This window comes from Parambassis ranga, chromosome 21, assembly GCF_900634625.1.
Source record: "Parambassis ranga chromosome 21, fParRan2.1, whole genome shotgun sequence".
NCBI classification, from domain to species: Eukaryota; Metazoa; Chordata; class Actinopteri; family Ambassidae; genus Parambassis; species Parambassis ranga.
In genome coordinates this window covers 6,290,148-6,315,507 of record NC_041041.1, presented here as the reverse complement: position 1 = coordinate 6,315,507, position 25,360 = coordinate 6,290,148, and the positions used below count along the sequence as shown (strand labels likewise).

The 25,360-nt window shown below is 40.0% G+C and overlaps 2 protein-coding genes and 1 long non-coding RNA gene across 4 annotated transcripts; 1 reads left to right on the top strand and 2 right to left on the bottom strand.

Annotated features, from left to right (window-relative positions):
* Positions 1-711: 711 nt before the first annotated feature.
* On the bottom strand, positions 712-9,482 carry lmln (leishmanolysin-like (metallopeptidase M8 family)). 2 transcript variants are annotated; one of them, XM_028394154.1, is made up of 16 exons: positions 9,116-9,482; positions 7,948-8,048; positions 7,822-7,852; positions 7,388-7,470; positions 7,057-7,174; positions 4,588-4,766; positions 4,235-4,340; positions 4,030-4,124; positions 3,811-3,928; positions 3,467-3,574; positions 3,194-3,381; positions 2,950-3,082; positions 2,709-2,868; positions 2,179-2,309; positions 1,583-1,793; positions 712-1,497 (listed from the first exon to the last, which is right to left on the bottom strand). In XM_028394154.1, exons 1-16 carry the CDS (start codon positions 9,254-9,256, stop codon positions 1,400-1,402), a joined length of 2,001 nt encoding a protein of 666 aa, XP_028249955.1. In that variant the 5' UTR covers positions 9,257-9,482; the 3' UTR covers positions 712-1,399. The 2 variants fall into 2 exon arrangements, with proteins under 2 accessions (XP_028249955.1, XP_028249956.1); XM_028394155.1 differs by lacking the exon at positions 7,822-7,852 and having other exon boundaries at positions 9,116-9,128.
* Positions 9,483-14,397: 4,915 nt separating this feature from the next.
* On the top strand, positions 14,398-19,074 carry LOC114426647 (interferon-induced protein 44-like). Its single transcript, XM_028394184.1, has 8 exons — positions 14,398-14,513; positions 14,911-14,934; positions 15,032-15,065; positions 16,414-16,615; positions 17,465-17,617; positions 17,779-17,947; positions 18,535-18,635; positions 18,714-19,074. Exons 1-8 carry the CDS (start codon positions 14,492-14,494, stop codon positions 18,882-18,884), a joined length of 876 nt encoding a protein of 291 aa, XP_028249985.1. The 5' UTR covers positions 14,398-14,491; the 3' UTR covers positions 18,885-19,074.
* A 1,196-nt stretch (positions 19,075-20,270) lies between these two features.
* Positions 20,271-21,686, bottom strand: LOC114426682 (uncharacterized). The gene is made up of 4 exons (XR_003669382.1): positions 21,658-21,686; positions 21,005-21,043; positions 20,678-20,911; positions 20,271-20,480 (listed from the first exon to the last, which is right to left on the bottom strand). It is a non-coding gene; the product is annotated as an uncharacterized LOC114426682 (long non-coding RNA).
* Between the last annotated feature and the right edge of the window lie 3,674 nt (positions 21,687-25,360).

The following is a 25,360-nucleotide window of genomic DNA, read 5'->3' as shown; positions in this document are numbered from 1 at the left end:
ATTGATGAAATGACAAAGAAATCCATTTTGTAGAGAGAGAGGATCTCCACAGTCAAGATCTTCAAATATGTTCAGTCCCATAAGAAATATATTTTCAGTCACTATAGGAAACATAGGATCTGACGAACCAGAAGAAACCAGAGGGAATCCATCAAGGTTCTAGTCTGTGATCCTGGGGCCAAATAAATGATCTGGCTGGCTGTCATTTAAATCAGAGTGTTTACATGCACTGAAGTGACCTGGCTACCCAAATATACAGTACAAAGGATGCACCGACACAGAAACCAGCATTAGGTCCTATTCTTATTTATTATTTACCTTCAGAGTATCCATGTGGTGTTTTTGATTGATGAACGTGACTTTATTAAACGATTGTTTTGACTATAAAATGTCCAAAAAAGCCAAATAAAAGACATTAATAATTTAATACCACAAATATTTTTATTTGATTTAAATTAGATATATTTTATAGAAAACATACCAATAATATAATATTTGGTAGAATGTGTATTTTTAAGCACTTAAAGGTAGGGTAGGAGATTTCATTCTGATGCACTTTTTGTTAAATTAGTGTAACTTCTCTTTACAATCCGATAGCAACCAATTAGTTCGGCAGTTTCACATTAAAACGAAGAATATTAATCATCTGTGGAAGCTATAAAACGCTAAAAACATCAGCCAATCCTACGAGGCGCCCCTGCGCAGAGTATTGGCTGGTTGTCACTCTCTTCCTACTCTGCGCGCACCAGAAAGGTACGTGCATGATGGCCGAAGTCACAGACCGCAGGTCGTCTTCAGTTAATTGATTGATTGGGAGGCGAGGCTTCGGGGTGAACTCCGAGAGAAAGGAGCATGTGTTTACCTTCGAAATCTGGCTGACTCTCACTGAGTTTTCAAAATCTCCTACCCTACCTTTAATAAAACTACAATGAAGAATAAACTTTCTTTATGTTTCATGCATTCACGGTAAGCATAGCTGGTTCCTGTTGATTAGACTTTGAAAAGAAAGATTAGCTGCCACATGAATCTCTTACTGTACGCCCTCTACTTCTGTTGGTTTCTGTGATCCACTAAATAGATTACAGCATCCTGTTTTCTCTTTATAAATAGAAGTAACCAGGCCTCGTGAGTGCATGTAAACACACTGATCGACACCTGAATGGAGCTCCAGCAAAAGAATCCCTGACAATGCTACAATCATGTCATAAGAGAAAAAAAGAAAAATGACAAGTGTTAAAGGTCCCGAAGAAGGAAAGATGAAAAAAAGGACGTAGGAATGAAGCTCGAAGAACAGAGGGGGGGAAACAGATAAAGGGAAAGAGAAACAAATCCTCGATGGACTACAGTACAGAGAAGAGTTCAGCTACCTTGGTGTGTAAACGAGTCTGTGTATATTTTATCAGCTGCTGCAGAGTAGCAGTCCAGCCACTAGGGGGAGCAGGTTGAGCAGAAGGAGCCACAGAGTGATGGCCAGACCTGGAGAACTGGAGCACGGATCTACAACAAACAAACAGCTTCTTAATAACAAGACAAGACAGCCAGAACAGACGTCATATGATTCATCTGATGTGTGACAACTGACCAATAGGGTTACTCCTGGAGGTGTTGATGGGTGGGAGCTGGTGGGGGAGCGGGCAGTCATCACAGAAGTCGGTGCAGGCAGGGCAGATGAGGACACCGTTGTAAACCCAGTCATTGACTCGAACACTGACACTCAGCAGCTGACCTTTACGGGAGCAGAGGAAGGAGCGATCCTGAACGTAGACCGTCAGGCCCTGAAATGAACATGACACCTGCACAGAAAGTTAACATGTTAAAGGAATAGTAATAGCATAAGGAGATATTTGATGCAAAAATATCCATTGGACCTGGTTATTTATTGTTGTGCTGCTCTTACTCTCTTCTCTGGGTTTCTCTTATCTTAAATCTAGCTTCTTGCTTTTTGTTTACCTCCACGTTTAACTAGAATGTTGACTTTTGCTGATGGGCATCATGCCCTGCCCAGCAGTTTTTAAGTAATGCTCAGAAGCACATTAAGTGCAGCCCATTTCTGGCAGTGAAAATACACATACACATCTTGAGCACAAAGAACCTTTGACAGCGCCTGTAAGCCTATTTAGTAATTCATACCTGTATATGAAGGTACACACATGAAAATGCCCACAAAACAGACAGCACCTTGTAGCATCCTGAGCCCCAGTCCGGGTACGTCATCTTCCGGGTGCATTGTTCCATCACAAAGGCTGACTTCTGGTACAGACACACAGAGGTCGGTCCATACTGCTCTGCTCCATAATTCCTCCACCAGTCTGAACACATACAAACACAAATATTACACTTATTATATATGCAGATAGTGTGTCTCTCACACAGTCTTTACTGAAGGAACTAGTCATCACACAACTTTTCAAAAGTGACAATATGAGATTAAGACCAGCTGTGAAGAGAGAAACAATGACTCTACACTGCTCCTTTTTATACAAACATTTAAAAAACAAAGCCCAACTCTATAAAAGTCCTACAGGAGAGAATCTTAATATTGTATCATAAATTGAAAGGAAATGAAAAGAATCATTGTTAGTCTGTGGGGCTGTTTTTGAATATATTCTCAGTCTCACTGGTCCCTCTGTGATGTGTTTTTGGAGCTTGAGAGACCTCTACAAGCACAGAGAAACATCAGAAGGAAAACTTCAACATGTGAGAGTCACCTGGCTGGTTCTCAGACACTCTGCAGTAGGAGTTCCTCTGGTATTCCCCGCTGAGGTGCCAGCTGAACTCCTGACTGAAGGGACAGTAGTCCGCGATCTCCACAGCCCCCCCAAAGAACGGCAGCTGATCAGCAGCCACGTCTGGGATCCGCTCAAAATACTGACACACAAAAACACACAGAAAGTCACTAATGGATAACATGGTGCTCGTTTTTATCTTGAATATTTCTCTCTCATGTACCTGGTACTCCAGTGGCAGCTCCTGGAGGTATTTCTGCAGGTTGCAGACAGCTACAGCCAGCTGGTCCTGTCTGCAGGTCAGCTGCAGAGGAGAGGCTCGGACAGTGTCACAGTATGGAGTCACAGCGTGTCGCCTGCAACAACAAAGACAAACTGTGAGGTAAAACTCTGACTGGTGCTGTGAGTTTTAAAATTAAAGATGATGTTCAATGTGATCCTGGGAAACTAAAAGGGACTGGGATGACCTCTGTCTCTGCCTGTCCATCCAGAACTTGCAGCTCTTCATGACGAAGTCACAACCAAGACCGCGGCCCCAGTCCAACCTCTGAGCCAGGCTGTAGTTGGCTCGATACCAGCCGGTGTCCTCCATGATGGCCAGTGTCAGCCGAGAAAACACTCGGTTCTGAGTGTGGGAGCCAGTCATCGCCTCGTTCTGAAGGAGTAAAAAAAAAAACACAAAAAATGAACACACGGGAGAATCCTGAAAAAAAAGCTACAGAGAAAGAACATGTGATGACCTCCAGCAGTCTCTTCTCCCAGTGGTTAAGCTCAGTTCCTGTCCCTCCCTGGTTCTCCAGCTCCATCCCCTCCAAGATGGGACAGTTGAAATGTCTCCTCGCCTCCTCCTGGAAATAAACAGCTCAGTCACTCCTGCCATCCATCAACTGTAGCAACAGCTGTCTTTTTAGTCCCTCTAATGAGACGTATAGGTCACATTTCTGTCAGCAGTTATACACTGGACATATTAATCCTTGTAATACAATCAATTTGGTGACACAGTGACAGGGTTAGCCAAGATAAACAAATTATTTTCCTTCAACAATGTTAGGAAGAACTGTGGCTGACACAAACTGCTTCTTACCACAACACGAGGAGTTACGAGAACATGTACTTGGTGTCGGACCATCACTCCCCCTCTGATGTCCCACAGCCTGTTCACCCTCCTGATCACTGCCTCGCTCCACTGGTACAGACCCAGGCTGACACACAGGTTTAAAATAAGGGGTTAGAGCACAACAGACTAATCACACCACGGAAGACATTCAGCACACAGATGCACCTCAGCTGATTTTGTATTCACCTTTCATTAAAGGCGGGCAGGCCACTGGCGAAGCGAGGAGTCAGAGGTTTACCCTCATCGTCATGATAAAAGGCAAACAGACCTGCTGAAAATCCCTGGTGGACAGAGGAGAGGTTCATCTGTGATTTTTCCGTCTAAACAGTGTGATCAGTTCTTTGTAACAGTAAGAAGCACAATTTGACAGTAACAATGTTGGCATACTGACCAGGGCGTGGATGATCTCATGTTTGACTGTGGAGAGCATCCCCTCAAACTCCTGTGGCTGAGAGGAGATCATAGCTGGACATAGATTGGCATAGCCTGCGATTGGTCTGAAAACACACACATATTAGCTTCTGATGACACAAATTAGTTTCAAGCATCTTTTGCATCCCTTTCTGACCAGCTTACTAGGATAAAAGTTGTATTTTTAAATATGATTTTTAATTGTGTTATGCTGCACTAAGATATGTCTGAGGACATAGCAGTAAAACAAATCACTGAAACTGTAACAGGAGTGGAACACTGGTTCTACAGGTCAACAAATCAGTGTCTGTACACTGTGTCTTCTCCTCCTACCTGTCTAGCTCTGCCTCCAGCTGGCAGTAAGCAGCATAGGCCACAATGTTCTCCTGCCCACAGCGCTCTGTGGTGATGCCACTGACATAGAGTACAAAGTCCGACCCCTCCACTCCAGGACCATCTGGGGGTCCAGAGGGACCGCATGACTTCCCGGACTCACTGCACACCTTACATTGCTAGAAGAGGAACACATACCAACAGAAACAGAAAATTCATAATATAAAAAATAAGTCACAGATATGTTTAAAATACTTTAACGCAAACATTTTCAGTAACGATCCCCTGATGATCAGCAGTTATGACAGCCAACATAAGCATTGGTTGTAGTGTTATTATTAGCTCCTGCGTCTTAAAAAATAATCTGATTAACATCCTGAATATGTCCTCCTTTTATCCCTCCAACCTGCCACTCTGCCCTTCAGTCTACCCACCGTAAGTATGACAAGGGCTGTATAGACTGTCTACTAGTTGTAACGTTGATTCTGTTTCCTCCTGGCACATGATTAATGCTTCTTTGGTTTTACAGTGGACCCCAAAAAATGGTAAATTAAGCATATTTTTCCATAAAACTAAAACAGGACATTCCCCCCTATAACTTATAGCTAAGTTTGATGAGTTTTCCACATTACATCAGACATATGAGGGTTTTGTTTGTTATGTGTGCTCAGCCTGCACGAGTGCAGTTTTACCACTGAGAAACTTCAGTGGTAAACATAGATAACATCAACTGATTGGCATTTAGAGCTAAGTTTAAGTACACTCAACAAAAATATAAACGCAACACTTTTGTTTTTGCTCCCATGTTTCATGAGATGGACTTGAAGATCTAAACTTCATTCCAGATACACAATATTACCATTCCTCTCTAACATTGTTCACAAATCTGTCTAAATGTGTGATAGTGAGCACTTCTGCTTTGCTGAGATAATCCATCCCACCTCACAGGTGTGCCACATCAAGATGCTGATCTGACATCATGATTAGTGCACAGGTGTACCTCAAACTGCCCACAATAAAAGGCCACCCTGAAATGTGCATTTTGTTTCTGCTTTATTGGCGGTCTGGGGACTCAGAACCAGTCAGTATCTGGTGTGACCACCATTTGCCTCATGCAGTGCAACACATCTTCTTCGCATAGAGTTTATCAGATTGTCTATTGTGGCCTGTGGAATGTTGGTCCACTCCTCTTCAATGGCTGTGCGAAGTTGCTGGATATTAGTGGGAACTGGTGCACGCTGTCGTATACGCCGGTCAAGCACATCCCAAACATGTTCAATGGGTGACATGTCCGGTGAGTATGCTGGCCATGCAAGAACTGGGACATTTTCAGCTTCCAAGAATTGTGTACAGATCCTTGCAACATGGGGCCGTGCATTATCTTGCTGAAACATGAGGTGATGTTCATGGATGTATGGCACACAATGGGCCTCAGGATCTCATCACGGTATCTCTGTGCATTCAAAATGCCATCAGTAAAATGCACCTGTGTTCTTCATCCATAACAGATGCCTGCCCATACCATGACCCCACCACCACCATGGGCCACTCGATCCACAACATTGACATCAGCAAAGCGCTCACCCACACGACGCCACACACGCTGTCTGCCATCTGCCCTGAACAATGTAAACCGAGATTCATCCGTGAAGAGAACACCTCTCCAACGTGCTAGACGCCATCGAATGTGAGCATTTGCCCACTCAAGTCTGTTACGGCGACGATCTGGAGTCAGGTTAAGACCCCGATGAGGACGACGAGCATGCAGTTGAGCTTCCCTGAGACGGTTTCTGACAGTTTGTGCAGAAATTGTTTGGTTATGCAAACCAATTGTTTCAGCAGCTGTCTGAGTGGCTGGTCTCAGACGATCTCGGAGGTGAACCTGCTGGATATGGAGGTCCTGGGCTGGTGTGGTTACTCGTGGTCTGCGGTTGTGAGGCCGGTTGGATGTACTGCCATATTCTCTGAAACGCCTTTGGAGACGGCTTATGGTGGAGAAATGAACATTCAATGCACGAGCAACAGATCTGGTTGACATTCCTGCTGTCAGCATGCCAATTGCACGCTCCCTCAATGCTTGTGGCATCTGTGGAATTTTGCTGTGAGACAAAACTGCACATTTCAGGGTGGCCTTTTATTGTGGGCAGTTTGAGGTACACCTGTGCACTAATCATGATGTCAGATCAGCATCTTGATGTGGCACACCTGTGAGGTGGGATGGATTATCTCAGCAAAGCAGAAGTGCTCACTATCACACATTTAGACAGATTTGTGAACAATATTTGAGAGGAATGGTAATATTGTGTATCTGGAATGAAGTTTAGATCTTCAAGTCCATCTCATGAAACATGGGAGCAAAAACAAAAGTGTTGCGTTTATATTTTTGTTGAGTGTACATTCCAACACATTAGCTAGTGTTACTCTACTGTACAGTTAATTTATCTAGAATCTATTAGTAGTCATCCTGACCTGCAGGTGGTGCTGTGGCACGATAACAGGACCGCATCGGGTGACATCTGCACAGGCATCCTGGCAGTAGCGATGAGGGTCATCTCTCTTCCTCATGTACTGGTTGGTTGCACATTGTCTGGGGCGATAGAGACAACATGCAATGACATTATATTAACTCTGCAGCATAGGATGAAACTCTTAGATGTTACCAAACAGACTTAGACTAGAGAATGGTCAAGGCATCTAAGTGTTATATTTGAAGCGGTATTGACTCGTGACAATACACTATAATCAATTCATGTATGACTCTTAAAAGTCTCTTTCCAGTGTTCTTAAACAGCACACACACCTGCTGAGCAGCACAGGTCCCACCCTGCGCCTCACACTGAAGGTGGTCTGCAGGTAGTCGATAGCTTGAGGAAACAGGTGATCCTGAGGAGGGACACAATAACACTGTTTCAATCTGTCACACCTGGGAGCACACCACACCCAGTCCTGATGTACAATCATACCATACATCACTTTAACTACAGCAGCTCAGGTGGTGGCATGTTCATGTCATCGGGCAGCTAAGAGCCAAATAACCACAGCCACAACTGAAAATATAAACAACTGCAATTGTGTGGGTCTAGATGCAGAATGGATACAACTCTGGCTGATTTGAGATGTTTAAACCTAAAAAATCTGTGAAAAAGTGAATTCAAGTTGGCCTTTAGCTTCCACATTAGGAACATGGAACACTTTCTTTGAGGCTGTTGGCCATATTAAATACTTCATCCTCACCTTCACCAGCCTCCTCTTGTCTGCAGGAAGCCTGTGAAGAGAAAGTACATAAGCCCCTGACAGAAATCTTCACATGCACACCCTCCTTGTTCATAACTAGTTAGTTACAGTTACTGTTGTACTCACTGGTCAACACTGCTGTCGTAGATGATCTTTATCTTTAGCTGAAGGTTGTCAGGAGAGCTTCTCTTCGTCAAACGCTCAGGCTTCAAGTACACATGAACAACCTGAGAGAGGCCAGCAGACACAATAAGAAACCAAAGAACTCTGACATTAAAGCAACTCACAGAAAATAACTACTTGTTTTTTGCAATCATACTACTCTAGGCTGGGCAACACAGATATTATAATCACAAAGTCAATTTCTATTGTCGTATTCTCTTGTCTTTAAGTGCCAGAACTTACAGTCAATATTTGTTCTGCCACAGTGACAGAAATCTAACCAAACCATATTTTTGTTGCAATCTCATTTACCAAATTCTAATTTAGTTTTAAATAAAATGTTATAAATATAAATTATTATGCTTACGCAGAAATCGGCTTTTATTTTGAAGAAACCCACCCGGATGTGTTACCTTTACTGTTGCTAGGGGAACGCAGGATAAGAAAGATGTGTACAAAATCACTGTTCACACAATTCAACTGTCCGAATGATGCTGTAGACTGAACCTAGTCAAACACATAACACCGTACTGCATGTTCATGTAAGAGTTGGAGTTACTTTACGGCAGATTGGGACCATTAGTAATGATATACAACACAATAAACTGTACTGTACAGTAAGTGAAATCACACGACAGTCCATAAAAAAGCTAAATAGTTCGCTACATTACTGCTTGCACATAAATGCATCAGTAATAATCCAACGGTGTGACATATAAAAACAAAACACTAAATGCCAAAACAGAGATCATTGTATTCTGTAATTAAGCATCTTTTAGCATCGCGTAGCTACTACTTGTGTCCGGAAGGGCTTAGAGTGTCTTTATTATAGCTACTTATCCAAGAATAACGCTTTACCACTGCTTAATTGCCTGCTAGCTAACATGTTAGCGTATCAGTTGTGTGCGATTGATTCTATTTAACGCGGTAATGTAAATGCATTTTTTCAAATAATCAATATTATTATTGTGCCAGGAATATAAAGACGTGTCACGTACCGATAATATTAGATATAAATCAATTCATGAATTAGGTAAGTAGCTAGCAGCAGCTAGTGTGCTAGCTGGCTGCTGCACTGCCACTGTGTTAGCTTAGCTTATTTTAGCTTGTTGGATGATAAGCCGGGGCTCACCTCGATGGGAGAAGGGGGTCGATGTTTGCAGGGACCGTGACAGCTCGCAAACACGGGCAGGAGGGACAGGACGAGGGCAGGGCCGAGGAGGAGGAACCAGGTCACGGACGGTTTGCCATCCACGCTCAGCCTCGGCTCCATCCTCCGACCTGCCCGACAAGAGGGTCTCGGCAGCCCGAAGTCAACAGAACCTCCGCCGGTCTCGGTCCGGTCCCCTCAGTGCTCGTTTCATTCATCGCTTGCAGGGTGAATCATATCATATTAGCTTCCCGCAAAACAGCCGAGTTCTAGCTAAACAGAACTGAAGAGTAGAAACGGTAACGATGGCAGTGAGGCCGGCCGGTGTGTCGGATTAACTGGTGCCCAAATTAACTGGTGACCGAGTTGGTGCGATACAGATGTAACGAGGGCGTGTCTCTGTAGGACCCGTTTCTGTTCAAACCAGGAAGTAAACATCGGGAGTTCTTCTTCCATAAAATTCTGTTTTTACTCGTTTTAGGAGCAACAATGAACGTGACGATGTCGGCCAGCATGTAACAGCATGTTCAGCGTCCTCAGCTGTGTGGAAAATAAATATATTATGAAGCCAAATTTAAAAAAGAAAACGCGGTCACATCTTGAACCGATGGAGGTTTGTTAACAGGGTCAATAGAGACCATACATAGAACCTGCTAGTTATGGTCGGGTAGATTTTCTATGGCCGTGATTGTTGATTCCTGACCCCCAGGAAAATAATCTTGCAATATACTTGAATAATAGTCCTGATTGTGTCTGTTATTAGAAGACAGAATCCACGCATCTTCTGTGGATGTGGGCTGTCACAGTTTAACCTGGCTGTGGAGGTGTGGACCACGGCGCTGCGTGGGATTCAGCCAACATTCATTGGGTCATATCAGTGCTGTACTGTTTACTTTATGTGTAGGTTACACCACCAATCAACAGTGTCACTACACAAACGCTGCTGATAATGTTAACAATATATTTAACCATGAACGTGCATTCTAAGCAGTATTGTCTGTATCGGATTATTTGGTGCCGCAGTATTTTGAACAGGCAGATGCGCGGACACCAAACACCTCTGTTGACACCGCTGAACTTTTTGTTGTAATAAAAAACTCATATTGTTGTCTTTCTGGTCACGTTTAAACAGATGAACAGCAATAAATGAAAACGTTTATCAGCTGGGGCTACACTCATAATGCTCAGCTCAAGAAGCGATGACGTACGCAGCGATAATGTGCGAGCGTCTTCACCCAGGTTAACTGGTGACCCTCGCACCTGGCGTCCAAACAACTCTGTATGAAGTAGCTCAAAGCGGCAGATAACTCTTAACTCCTCCTTATTAACTTGTGTATATGACCAATGACGACGTTTGAATCCTGCAGAAGAAAGTTGCCACCCTGTAACACACACACACAGCTCTGTGTTTGTGAACATTAATCAGTGATTATGTTGATTATCCATATATTCATATGGATTTAGTCTCATGTAGTGTCTGTCCATATTTGTTTCATTGATAAAACACAAACATGGTCCTCATTAAAGTGTGTATTTCATGTGTGTTAATGGAGGAAGGTCCATGCTGTGACCGCTGTGATGACTCGAGCACCGAACGCAGGGGTCAGAAACCTTCAGCATGAAAAGAACCATTGGGCCTTTTCTCACCGAATAAAGCCACAAACCCCTCAGATAAAACTGTTTGACAGAATATTAAACGTTTTATGTTAATATCATGAGAGCATCTCAATCTCCAAAGAAACAACAACACTATGACAAAAACATCATTAATAAATACAATACATTTAAATTAGAGGCCATTATTTATTCACATTGTTATTTTTCTTTGTTTTTTCCTTCTTTTCAAACATGAGCTCGCTGCATGAGCCACAGAGGGATGAAAGAGCCGCATGCGGCTTTGCATTACGTCCTATTGCAGTGCATTGGCCCACTAATAAATGATATCATGGAACTTTTTATTTAGCATTTAGGCTAGAGTCAAAATCTGATTTACTTATTTATTTTAACTTTACCATGTCAAGTGACGTCAACACATTTTTCTGAGTTTCGGTCTGATCTGTGAGACTTTTCAATGTTTAAACTCTGCAGGGGATGGTCAGGTAACAGCTCCAAGGTGCTCCGGATTTTTCAGGTGTTTCTGTATTTCTTTGTACGGATAACAAAGCCCCACCTTCTTCAGAACCATCATCTTCTGCTGTATTGGAGTGCACTTTCCTTCCAGGGCCCATTTTAGGGCTAAACAAACATGGTTTATTAGTAAAAGTATTGAACTCATTGGTGACCTCAGAAACACACTCTAAGATAACTGGTGAATGCTATCAGAGAGTTACTGAATGATCACACTGTTCATGTAGGAACACAAGCTGCTTCTCACCCGTCAAGACGCCAGGTGCGAGGGTCACCAGTTAACCTGGGTGAAGACGCTCGCACATTATCGCTGCGTACGTCATCGCTTCTTGAGCTGAGCATTATGAGTGTAGCCCCAGCTGATAAACGTTTACATTTATTGCTGTTCATCTGTTTAAATGTGACCAGCAAAACAACAATATGAGTTTTTTATTACAACAAAAAGTTTAGCGGTGTCAACAGAGGTGTTTGGTGTCCGCGCATCTGCCTGTTCAAAATACTGCGGCACCAAATAATCCGATACAGACAATACTGCTTAGAATGCACGTTCATGGTTAAATATATTGTTAACATTATCAGCAGCGTTTGTGTAGTGACACTGTTGATTTGTGGTGTAACCTACACATAAAGTAAACAGTACAGCACTGATATGACCCAATGAATGTTGGCTGAATCCCACGCAGCGCCGTGGTCCACACCTCCACAGCCAGGTTCAACTGTGACAGCCTACATCCACAGAGGATGCGTGGATTCTGTCTTCTAATAACAGACACAATCAGGACTATTATTCAAGTATATTGCAAGATTATTTTCCTGGGGGTCAGGAATCAACAATCACGGCCATAGAAAATCTCCCCGACCATAACTAGCAGGTTCTATGTATGGTCTCTACTGACCCTGTTAACAAACCTCCATCGGTTCAAGATGTGACCGCGTTTTCTTTTTTAAATTTGGCTTCATAATATATTTATTTTCCACACAGCTGAGGACGCTGAACATGCTGTTACATGCTGGCCGACATCGTCACGTTCATTGTTACTCCTAAAACGAGTAAAAATAGAATTTTATGGAAGAAGAACTCGCGATGTTTACTTCCTGGTTTGAACAGAAACGGGTCCTACAGAGACACGCCCACGTTACATCTGTATCGCACCAACTCGGTCACCAGTTAATTCGGGCACCAGTTAATCCGACACACCGGTAAAAGGAGTAAATATGCAGCTGACCACAGCTGATGGCGCTGGTTTGTTGCTCTGTGTCAGCTGAGTGATAGAGGCGGACGAGCTCCGAAGATCGCCTATTGGCGAGAGGAGGCACTACAACGAAGATGATCGCTGCCAAAACAAAGATCGTCTGAAAACAGGATGAGTTTTACTGAGAGAATTTTTGCCTCATGCTGTGGCAGCATTAATCCGGCAGGGGGAGACAAGGAGACAAAAAAGTACACACAATATCTAAAACACATTAAACAATTAAATTAACAATTACAGAACTACTTTATTCACCCCATGCTGTGAAATATTAGTGTTTATAGCAGTAGCATACAGGCACTTGGCATACATTATACTGGATGCATGGTTCAAAGGATACAGGAATTAACAATATGGCTGTGTCGTCACAAATAGACACTAGACTAGATGAATCCTCCAGTGCTATCAAATCAAGGTTGAACATATTGTATAATAAAATGATGGCAGGTAAAGGGATGTTGAACAGTTGAAACCCACTCATCCACCTCCCTTAAATAGGCCACAGGGATGTATTTCCCTTGTTGTGAGAAGCTCCTCTGCCCATGCACCCCAAGATGACTTGATATCTTTTGGTAGAACTGGGCCATCCTGCTCCTATCCTGCTCTTTTAACCACAGCTGTTGCACAAAACCTGACCTGATGTCCCCACCTAAGCACAGAAGGACATCAATCAGAGCAGCTAAAACTAGACCAGTAACAAACTAGACATGTGACAATGAAATCTGAGGGAGGCAATTCTCGCCATTAAACCGTTACTGTAGTGGCGATTTTACCAGCCTTCAGCCACTCGGTTGGGTGCAGGGGATGTTGTTTTCCTACGCGCTGTTATTTCTAAAATGAATCGTTTGATGCTTCATAATCTTTGGGTGAGGTTCCCGTTTATTGTTAACAAAGTATTTGATCATGATTACAAAACAGAAAAAACGTGTCAGCGGTAAAAACCGTACGACCTCCCAGCTCTCATACCTGTCTGATGCTTACCTGAATCACCTGTGTTCATTTAAGCCTTACCCACCAACCCTAACCTGCCATCTAGCGACAAACAAAGGCAATTACACGTTGACTTCATGGCTCCTACAGACAGACATAAAGAAAAAGATTTAGAGTTCCTGCACAATTGTTGTCTTCAGTAATGGCAACTTTATGGAAGACAACCCTGTGTCTTTAAACTGAAAGAACAAAGAACACAGTCCTATAGGCTGTGTCAGCAAACGACAAAAGAAAACAGGAAGTAAATTAAAATAAATAACCAAAAAACCAAATTACAAAATAAAAGCTCTGGCTCAAACCTGGAATCCTGACAGTAGACTATGTATGTAAGAGTTTTTCCCTGTATTTTTTTGTTCTTTTGACTTGAATGTATATTAATGTTTAGAATTTATTAGGTTTTATTTTATATTTTTTATTTTACGCTCACTACTTTACCTTATTTGTATTTCTGTCTTTTTTGAGTATACATGGAGCACCTCGAACGAAAACAATTTCCCCCCTGGGATCAATAAAGTATTTCTGATGCTGCTACAACTTAATTTCTATGTGGGGATCAATAAAGTAAAGTCCTAATCTTAGTTAAATAAAAAAACAAACAAAAATGCTGCACACACGAATAAGTCAAACGCTGCACTTACAGCACCTGTGTTTTGGGTTTTAATGGTAAGACCTTTATATGTTTTATTATTTAATTTGATTTGATTTTATTGCATTGTTTCAGATTTTATTTTCACTTCATCGGTGGAAAAACTACGTGACATCATTTGGTCCATGTTTTTACCCTGTTCTTCTTCTATGTTAATTTTTAACACATAATAAAAGGTGAGTGAGAGAGAGGGCGAGACGGAGAAAGGTTCCTCATGTATGCTGATTGTCTCACAGCAGGGGAAAGTGAAAGTCAAAGTTACATCCAGTCACGATCACATACAAGACAAAAGCGAATTTTTAACAGCGCAGCTGTGACAGCAAAGACAGCAAAGACAGCAGAAGGATGGGCAAAAATCAGTCTACGGGTGAGGCTGTTTCTGTATAGATTATACATTGCTGTTATTTTATGGTGATGGACACAGAGAAGGTATTTTCTTTTGTTTGAATTTTCTGTAGCTGGTACGACTTTATTTAAAAAAAATGATTATGCAGGGTCTAAGAAAAAGGAAGGCATCCTTAAGCAAATAAAAATAAATAAATAAATAAATAAATAGTGTAATGAAGACATTATATCATTTTGATTTTCGACACTACATGACAGAGTTTGGCAATTTAATTTTGCGTCCCAGCCAAGTCCGTTATTTCCATCCAGTCCATGAATCGTTGCTTGAAACTGAATATAATGTAATATCTATTAACAAACAGTCACTGTTTTATAATCCTTTGATTTGACTTAAATATTGTGACTTGGATCTGTTCCAGAAAAACAACCTGCTCCTTCTCCGCGTAAGATCTGTTTATTATTATTCAAACTTATTTCCATCATTGCAGCCTGAATGATGTTCATGAATGTGTCTCTTCTTATCTGTAAAATTCTCCTCAGTTCTTGATGAGCCATGGAGGAAGGTACCCTGGGGGTGAGTTTATAGTTTTGATGTTTTTGTGTGGTGGCACTTTGTTATGAAACGTCAGTTGAGACATTAATCACACTCAGACATGATGAGGAGAGAGACGACTGTTTGCAGACCTGTTCCGGATATGCAGACGGAAGTTAGCTCTAATTTTCTGTTTGCTTCAAATCAACAATAAGAGCAGAATGAACTAACAGTTTGATCTTTAAAGAAAAGGTGTTTTGCGAGCTCGAATCAAATGTTGTTATAGTTGGATAACTGTTACTTATCGAAACAGGCAGTCTAATGTCTGCTGTGTGGAAAACAGCAGATTATAATGAGCTAGATCATTTTAATATTATTATATATTTAAGTAAATTGTAATACTAACAATTAACAGTTTAATATTTACTCTGTACAATTATTGCAACTGTATATAAGGCAGCATTACTTCTGACTGAGTACACTAGTCTTCCTCTTATAGTTTAATCAACAGCAGATGGGGAGGCTGAAACAATTTTATTCGCTTATTACTAAACAAAGTAGACAGAGATGACTGCAGGAGCCATGAGCTCCACCTGTAACTGCCAAAGAGGACTGAGTCATGAACAACTTGTTCAAACCTCCAGGTTTATTTATTGACTCTGGATCCATGAGTCCTTTTCTCAATTAACTTGTTCGGTGAGTCACTATTTTGACTGACTTTGAAGAAGGGAGGAGGCAGCTTTGTCTCTCTCTCTCTCTCTCTCTCTCTCTTGTCTCTGACTCTATGCAGTAATTATTATCATGTAATGTTAAAATAATTAAAATAATGTATTTTAAATTTTTTTTATTTTCATATTTGAATTAACCTCTGAGGGCTGCCAAACCTGGAAAAACGTATTCATATACAAATAAATTGACGATATATGTGTGTGTGTGTGTTGCATAGCTAATTACAAAAAGTTGCTATGTTTAGATTAACCTAGAGTTAAGTGCATTATGCATTGTATGCTTATGAATAATGTTTGAAATAATAGTTTTATTTTGTATCTTATTTAATAGTGAATGTAAATGAGTTTGATAGTGTGTGACAGAATGACATATCAAACAGCCTCATGTGTTTTCCTTGTGACACCATCACATGTAGACACAATGAAAGTTAACATGTTAGTGACATTTTTGAACACTGTAAACTCTCATCCTCACATTGGCCATAGAACAAAGACATTCAACCTGGAAGACTTTGTCCTATGTGTCCTATGTCAGACCACACTTCGATTGTTTTCAGCTGTTATTAGGTTTAGCTAAAGGTTTGTTCTTGTGACGTGTGTGTATGAGTGAAAACCACCAGGCCCATATTTTTTTTTTATTCTAAAATTATCTTTCTGATCAGAAACAATAAGGAGAATCTTCAGTATGTGCAGAACTACAAGCCAGAATATGAAAACATCAAACACCTCAGAGTTCTTCTGCACGGCCCAGTTGGAGCAGGAAAGTCCAGCTTCATCAACTCTGTCAATAACGTCATGCGACGCAGAATTGGGATTCCTGCTGCAGCCTCTGCAACCACCAGTGATACAAGTTTCACCAAAAAAGTGAGCTGCCTCACTATGTGTGATGGACACAATATGTTTGTCTGTCTTTAGTGTAGTGGCTGTATTTTGTGTTTGTTAGTGTGGGTGGGGTTTTCTTGACAACATAATCTCTTTACATTGGCTCTTTACAGGAATTCTACAAATTTGTCATGCACACATCATGCAGTCAAAAACTTGTAGCTTTCTACTATTATGACTGTTAATTACTCCTTGGGCACTAAATAAATGGCCTATGTTCCTATGGCCTATGCTCCTTCTGTACCCAGAAGAAATATTAGCCATGTAAAAAAGAATATATCATCTCAAGGGATCAGTTATGAACTGGATCTTACACTTGGTAATGTCTCAAAACTGAAGGATGAACTGATTAATTTTTTGTGATCAAAGGTCACTGTGACCTCAAAAAGAAAATTCATTCACTAATTGGGACAACTCTTAAATATCTAACTGGAAAAATGTGAAATGTAACTTCACTGTGACATATTCTTCAAGCATATATTCTCCAATCATCCATCAGTATATCAGGCTCAGAGTGTTAACACGGGAAGAAGGCAACAAAATTACCGTAGTGAAATTTCAATTGTCGCCTCACACAAGAAACAATGTTAAATATTACAGGATCCTTGTTTGTCTTGATGCCAGTGATGACAGTGTGTATAACTGTGTTTTCCTTTGACTCCTTGATTTCCCCAGTTTATTTAGTTTCTAGTGTTTTTAGAGTGGATATGTTGTATTTCCTGTTTTATTTTGAAAGTCCGGTTTTCCCTGTGTGCCTGTGTTGACTTCTTCTTCATCTTGATTGGTTCAACTTGTGTCTTGTTAACCTTTGTGACTTTCCTTGTGTTTCAGTATGAAACTCATAGATTCCAGATAACAAGAGAAGGCCAGAAGACATATTACCCTGTTTTCTTCAATGACATGATGGGTATGGAGGAGAACAGTGGCATTTCTCTCAAAGAGATCGAACTGGCCATGAAGGGACATGTCAAGGAGGGTTACAAGGTACATCTGTCATTTTATTTAATCAAACTTACAACACAGTTGTTAAGACTCCATCATTCATCTAAATACAACCAGTAGCCCTTCCTCATGGAGCACAAGAGTGAGCAGCTGCTGTCCTAGGCCACACTTTATGTTAAAATGTATTTTTCACTGTTTTCCAGTTCAACCCAGTTACTCCACTGTCAGATGATGGTCGTGATTACAACCCAGCTCCCTCTGAAGATGACAAAGTTCATGTTCTGGTTTGTGTTTTATCTGCCAACATGCCAACAATTACACCGTCCATTCTGCAGATGATGAGCAGTGTCAGACAGACAGCCAGTGACCTGGGTAAGAGCTCTTGTCAGGATGTTGTCACATTTCTTTTTCTGAATGTCTCCACAATGCCAGCCTGCACTCACCAGACAAACTACATCAGTGGTTGAATTTTTATCAGCTGGAATTCATTTTTAAGAATCGTCCTACGATTATGTGTGTTTTAGTGCAGAACACATCACCATTGTAGTATTGTATGTAAGAAATTTTTTTGCAGATGAAAGTTTTGTATTGTAACATTTCACTAATTTTTTCTTCAATTGATCAAACAGAAAACAAAAGTTGGTTCAAGATAAGAGAAAAGACTTTAGACAAAAACTCCCCCAGTGGCAATATACCATTACAGTGATATAACTCCTAATATGTAAACTCTTTTTTTGATTCTATTGTATATTTTTATTGGTAGTTTATCTTATTATGTATATAGCTTCTTTTATCTTTTGCTTTCTGTATCTGCTGTTGCAAAAATGCAGTTTCCCCATTGTGGGACTAATAAAGGTATTCTTAACCTTAATCTTAATATATTTGATTGTTCAATTAGCTGTCATTCTTCAGGTAATATATCCAATCTATCAAAAATTTCAATTTCTGTGTGTCTGCAGGAATTCCTCAAGTGGCGATGATTACCAACATTGATAGAGCCTGTCCTGAAACAGAAAAAGACCTGAAGAATGTGTACAAGAGCAGACACCTGCAGAAGAAGGTCAGTTACTGACATTCACGAAACTAAATTATTTCATTTTATTATAAAATTATTTCAGATAATTTTGTTTACATTCAGATAAAAACATTCAGCTCAGACGTAGGAATCCCAATGACTTGCATCTATCCAGTGAAGAACTACTGCCATGAGATCGACCTGGACGATGACGTGGACACTCTGATCCTGAGTGCTCTGAAAAACATGATCAACTTTGGAGAAGACTTTATTGAAAAAAAAATAGCCGTGTGACTTACATACAGGAAATAAATGCAGGAAGTGTGGGTGAGGGAAATCTCTGTATTTGAAAATCAGCTTGTGTCTGTAGGTGAGATTTGTATGTTATTTCTTTCTCTTTGTGTTGTTCATGCATGTCACATGCTTAATAAGATAAGATACAAATCATCAAGTTAGAGTTTAAATATGTTTTGAATTTTAATGCCATCGGATATTTGTTTATCTTTATGGGTGGAGTTGAAATGATCTCAGTCAGGTGAGACGCACGGGTGTGTCTGTGTTATCAGTTGGGTTGAAAGGCTGTGTCAGTTCCATGCTAAAGAGTTTTTTGTCAGTGTAATTGTTTTTTTTGTGATGAACTTTAGAGATGTGCAGAAGAATAAATGAATGTTTGAGTCTTCTTTCTGTCCTGTGAGTTGCCACAGAGCTATGAAAACAATGGGTTTGGGTCATGCGCCCAATAATTGTGCATCAATGTGACAACCAGACTTTCAGCTTTATGCTGTAAAAGTTGTAGCAACTGTACTGCTGCCAATAACTGTACAACTACTGTCTAATAATGTAAAGTTAATATGGTGTCAAATTTTCCAGGTAATTAAAATAATCAATATGAATATGAAGTGAAAAAAATGGTTTGTGCCACTTCCATTGTTATGTAAATGTTATGTTATGTGTTATGTTACCTTTCTAAATTCTCCAAGGAGATGCAACATAAATCATATACTTCACAAATCAATACTTCACAAGTAATATTATTAAAATGCTCATATTAAATACATGTAAATAAATTACTAATTAAAAAATAAATATCAAAACATGTTTTTGTCCATTTATTATTGCAGATATTAACATTATAACAGGCAGATTCCACTGATAATGCTCATTTATAAGCTGACCTATTCTCAGTTTTTTTGTATTGTCCCTTGAGAAGTATAGAAACTAAATCAGACACATATAAGTCTGGAAAAAAACACAGAGATAATACAGGCAAACAGTACATGACAATGAATTACACTACATTGTGTTATATTGTCCAGACTTTTAATGAAGAAAGCTGGAATCATAGCCAGTTGTGTTGTTTTAAGCTCTTGATTTAATATGAGCTGATTAAATGGGATTCTTAACAGACATTTAATTCCATTACATTATGCTGCAGGAAATCACATGTATGATGCAGCAGTCAGCAACGTATGTGTTCAGAGTAAATCCCTGCAGCAGAATGTTTAGATATTTACATATCCACAAACTGGACGCAACCATTGACAACTTATCAAGGAATGGCCGAATACCAAACGACCAAGAGATTTCAATTGCTGGGCAAATAAACCTTCAGAAACACAACCACCAACCCGACCACAACAACAACAGAAGACACTAAAATGCATACAGTCCATGCACATTTACTGTGTCTGTGTAACTCTTCTCGTATTTCTCTGACAGAATGATTATTTAGTTCACAATGAAGTAATCCTCTCTGAGTCTCATGGATGAGAACAGGAGCCTCCAACACAAACCTTGGATCTTCAAACCATTTCCTTCCTCCGCATGCATACTCCTCATCTATGGTGTGATGCATCAGCACCACAATGACTGGTTTATCGTTGGATGACACTGAAAGGCCAGAGAGACAATTGCATAACATTAAAAAGAGGAACATACAGCTGCAAACATGATCCCATTTAAACTCCAGATTACTCTCTCAGTACATCCCCACATTCATCACTTCATTTAACATTAAATATCTGAGGAATGACTTTGAAATGTCTAAAACAAATGCAAATGTATCCAGATTAGTCTCTCTCCATTACCTGCTGCATGTCTCTTGACTGCTTCCACATCAGAGCCAGTACGGGATATGATTGGACAGAAGACAATGATGACATCACAGTCCTGCAGGGATGATGTCTGCACCCATGTACATCCTCCCTTTAATTTATCCAGTATGGTGTCATCAGCACTGAGCGTGTCACCCGTAACAACAGGGTGAATCTTGATTTTTTGCAGACACATCACAACTGACAATGACCCCAACAGTTCAGTCACTGTGAAATGATTAAGAATAGCTACCATTAGTGTTCATATTCATATTAACGCTCAAAGATCAAAGATTCACTGCACATTAGCAGATGACTCACCTCTTCAGTTTAACTCTACAGGAGTGGATGCTGTTTCTTCTAATGGGAGACACAGTTTACAGACATTTATTAACACATGCATGACACAAAGTTCTGTTGTTTTCTGCACAGACCTCTGTATAAACCACCACATCACAGTTTGTCTTTTAAAAAAATGTAATGGCTCATGTCCACACAATGCATTGTGGTTGGGTGATGCATCTTATTTGCATAGTTCTTATTGAGATGAGGCTAATTCTATTATGTTTGACAGTCACGATATATATGCAGAAATATATATTAAAAAAACTCTTCGCAAACATTCTAGCCGTTTTGTACAGACATGCTCGTTACTCTCACACATAGTATTTTGTGTCGGTGTGCACGAAACAATAGATTACATTACATGATTGTTTCTAACAGGATGTGACTGCGTGGGTGTTTGCATAATATAAATAAATATAATATTTTTATACAGTTTTTATACAGTAATTTACCATGCAAATTACTTTAAACGTATTGGAATTAAAGTAAGACGTTAACAACATATGTCACATCAACATCAGGCTGGTAATGCAAAAAATTACAACATTTTACTACAATAAATTAGAATGATTTTATTTTATTCTGTTTCGATCACGTAAAGTTTAATAAAAATTTGAGGTGACACTCACCGACGAACTGATCAGCTGCGCTCGCTTTATGTGACTGTGTCTTTATAACCGGATCTAGTGTCCGCTTTCTATTCACAGTTTCACTTTCATCGCGTGACTTAGAAATTGTTTGGTTATCGATTTTGCGCGATAAAAGGAGGGACTTATAGAAGACTGTTGATGTCGTGCACGCTGTCAAAGCTGCGTGGCCTACATGTCTTCGGTTATAGCTTAAAAGAAAGACTTGTCTGAAATGTTAAAGTTTGTGAAACGGAAATGATCACAACTGTGGCCAGTCTGTCATACAGGCTTTTGTTTGCAGGATTTCTGTGCCTTAAGATATTTATGTTGCAAAGAGACTTAAAACACCTGCACTCACGAAACATGAGAATACAATAGAATAGAATAGTATAGAAATATTTTATTCATCCCAAGCTGGGACATTTTTCTATTACAGCAGAAAAATACAGGCACTCAGCATACTAGCCTCTAGGAATATAAAATATAAGTACAAAAACAAAAGTGTGCAGTTTGACAGTTTAAACCTAAACATCCTGTGACACAAGGTTGTTGGACATGTTGGCAAAATACACCATAAACAGTCTCCGCTTCAGTTCTCACACAGAGCAGACGGATGTGTTTTATTTAGCGCAGTATGCTCAAGTCTTGTGTTATGTTCCGCTCCTCTCTTGTGCTGCCCTCTGCTGGTGTCATTGTGTCTACATTTGTTTTCTGTATTGAATGCAAATATCCCTGTTATCTACTCTTCCTCTTTGTTTTGAAAGATGCCCTTTGATTATTGGCTTTACTGGATTCTGTTATCATGCATTGATACTGATACAGAAACACTGTATTGGCCTCTGCACTCTCATGCCGTACCCAATAAACCCAAGAGTCCCACTTTGTGGAAACACTTCATTCTCAAACTCGAGCACAAAAACTTCGCTATCTCTCCTTACACTGTGTCATGAAAAACAAGGTCTACATACCGATGGTTTTACACAACACAAGTACATTTATTTAATCAATCAAAATTACTCAAAGCTGACTGTAAAGGGTGTGTGTGTGTGTGCAAAATGTTATACAGTTGAATACAGGAATACTGGTGATTTAATGTGAAGAGGGAAATGACTCGATGGTTCTCTGCAGTATTATAGTCTCTCTGACTGCTGTCAAGTAATGACAGTTGTTCGAAGAAGGAAGTGACGAGTTTTTTGCATGTTATGACTATAAAAAATATCTAACTAGACACTATCATTATGGAAAAAACTTAAATAGTGTAATCAAGACATTATATAATTTCATGACAGACATAGTACGTCAGAACCAAGTCCGTTATTTCTAAGGTCCATAAATATATCCCTTGTGTTGTCAAATTGATCAAGATGTCTTCTTTATGTGCTGCAGTTTTCTCAAGCTGCTTTCTACATCTGCTTTAATTCACACTCAATATGTGACATGTGTTTCTAAACACATTATATTGAATTTAAACCTTTACATTCATTATGGACATTTTGGCTCATGTGCAAATGAGTATGAGCCACCTTCTTATTGAAATAAAATAATTCACATCAGAAAAGAGGTCATAACTAAATGAAGTAATACAACTGCACTAGATGCACTAGATAGATCAATGTTAATGGAAATGTATCAATGAATATGTAAATTGTAAAGAGACATTCTTTTGTTTATGTGTACTCAGTTTTGATGTAGCTTAATTGTGCTGTTGTTTTTACTGGAGTGCAGTGTTTTGTTTCAACCACAGTGAGGCGCAAGTCTGTAAACTAAACAAAGTTTCAGTGCATTTTGTTTTGGGTCACACCCATTTTTATGCATTTTTTTAGTCTCTAATAAATATGCCGAAGACGGCTAAAGAAAATCATTGCCTCCTTCAGGTTCTTACCCGAGTTTAACGCTGGTGATGCTGCAAAGCTCAACATAAACGTATATCTAATAAATGCAATAACAAACAGTCACTCTTTTGTACGGAGCCCCTCTGATGACAAAAAATAAATAAATCGTGGCCATGAAATATGATGCGCAACGATTTAGAATTACGTGCGCACGTTATACATAATTCGTGGCCACAATGTATTTATTTTTTGACCATGTCATCAGAGGGGTTCCATAGTTTTGTAATCCTCCGATTGAACTTAAATATTGTGACTTTATCCAGAAAAACAACCTTCTCCTCCTCTTCCTCCCCGTAAGATCTGTTTCTGAACATTATTCAAACTCATTTCCATCATTATTCATTCTGTGTCTCTTGTTTTCTATAAAATTCTCCTCAGTTCTTGATGAGCCATGGAGGAAGGTACCCTGGGGGAGTTTATAGGTTTTTATTTGTCACTTGGGGTTTGCCTGTGACACCACATGCATGTAGACACAAACAGGGTAAAAATGTGTCACCATGTGCTTTCATACATGATTCTTTTTTATGATGTTGACTCTTGTTTGGTTTGGCTAAAGACCCACATTTGTTTTTTATTCTAAAATCAGATATAATCTTTTTGATCAGAAACAATCAGGAGGTTCTTCAGTATGTGCAGAACTACAAGCCATAAAATGAAAACATCAAACACCTCAGAGTTCTTCTGTACGGCCCTGTTGGAGCAGGAAAGTCCAGCTTCATCAACTCAGTCAGCAACGTCATATGACGCAGAAATGGGATTCCTGCTGAAGCCTCTGCAACCACCAGTGACAGAAGTTACCCACCCCCCAGTTACCCACCCCCAGTTACCGTCCACCCCAAGCACCACCAGATTCACACCAGTTCAAGGCCTCCTCTCTCCTGCTCTCTAGCTTCTCCACCACCACCAGGTCTAGACCAGGGGGGTCTTCTGATCCAGCTTTGAGATAACTTCTTCATAAAATGCACTATATAAATATAAATCGAATTAATAAATCTTTTCTCATTTAGTTTGCTGAGTCTCTCATGATTGAAACTTCAGAGGAAACCTGCAGACTTTTTAAAATTTTTTTTTTTTATTTTAGATACTTTAGTAATCCCAGAGGGAAATTTGTTAAGGCTGCTGCCAAGCAGTGTCATACAATGACTAGCAAGTCTAACCACAGGTTAGGGTGAAGTGTCTTGCCCAAGAACACACAACAGTGACTAGGGATTGAACCACCAACCTTCCGGTTATTGGACAACCCTGCTATACCACTGCGCCACTGCTGTCCCTTGAAAATGTGAAACAACTGTGTAAAAGTTTTGTCTGTCTCTTGTAACTCTTGCCTCATGTAACTGTGTCACTTATGTAGAGGAAATAAATCCAGGAAGTGAGGATGAGGGGAGCTGACACTCAGCTTGTGTATGGATATATATGGATATATGTAGATTAAGATTAAGATTAAGAAACCTTTATTAGTCCCACAATGGGGAAATTGCATTTTTGCAATGGCATACAGACAGCAAGGGATAAGTTAGGAAAAAGATATATACAATATAAAATAGGCTACCAATAAAAGATATATACATTATAAACAGTTTACATATTTAACAGTTATTGCACAGGTGAGTGGAGGTAGAAATGGTATATAAACTGTACATAGTGCAACTAAATAAATAACAGTAAAATAAAAGCACACTGTGGTGTGTAAGTATTGCTCCTATCAGAAGTGTTTATTATAGAGTCTGACAGCAGCAGGAAGGAAAGACCTTCTGTATCTCTCCTTCACACACCGAGGGTGGAGCAGTCTGCCACTGAAGCTGCTCTGCAGG

Bases quoted from the DNA above. Each gene is read 5' to 3' on its own strand.
- LOC114426647 (XM_028394184.1), top strand. From the start codon at position 14,492: ATGGGCAAAAATCAGTCTACGG. The intron at 14,514-14,910 runs GTGAGGCTGTTT...GATCTGTTCCAG, and splicing joins GGGCAAAAATCAGTCTACGG to AAAAACAACCTGCTCCTTCT. The intron at 18,636-18,713 runs GTCAGTTACTGA...GTTTACATTCAG, and splicing joins GCAGACACCTGCAGAAGAAG to ATAAAAACATTCAGCTCAGA.
- lmln (XM_028394154.1), bottom strand. From the start codon at position 9,256: ATGGAGCCGAGGCTGAGCGTGGATGGCAAACCGTCCGTGACCTGGTTC. The intron at 2,869-2,949 runs GTACATGAGAGA...TTTGTGTGTCAG, and splicing joins AGCTGCCACTGGAGTACCAG to TATTTTGAGCGGATCCCAGA. The intron at 2,310-2,708 runs GTGACTCTCACA...GTATGTGTTCAG, and splicing joins AGTGTCTGAGAACCAGCCAG to ACTGGTGGAGGAATTATGGA.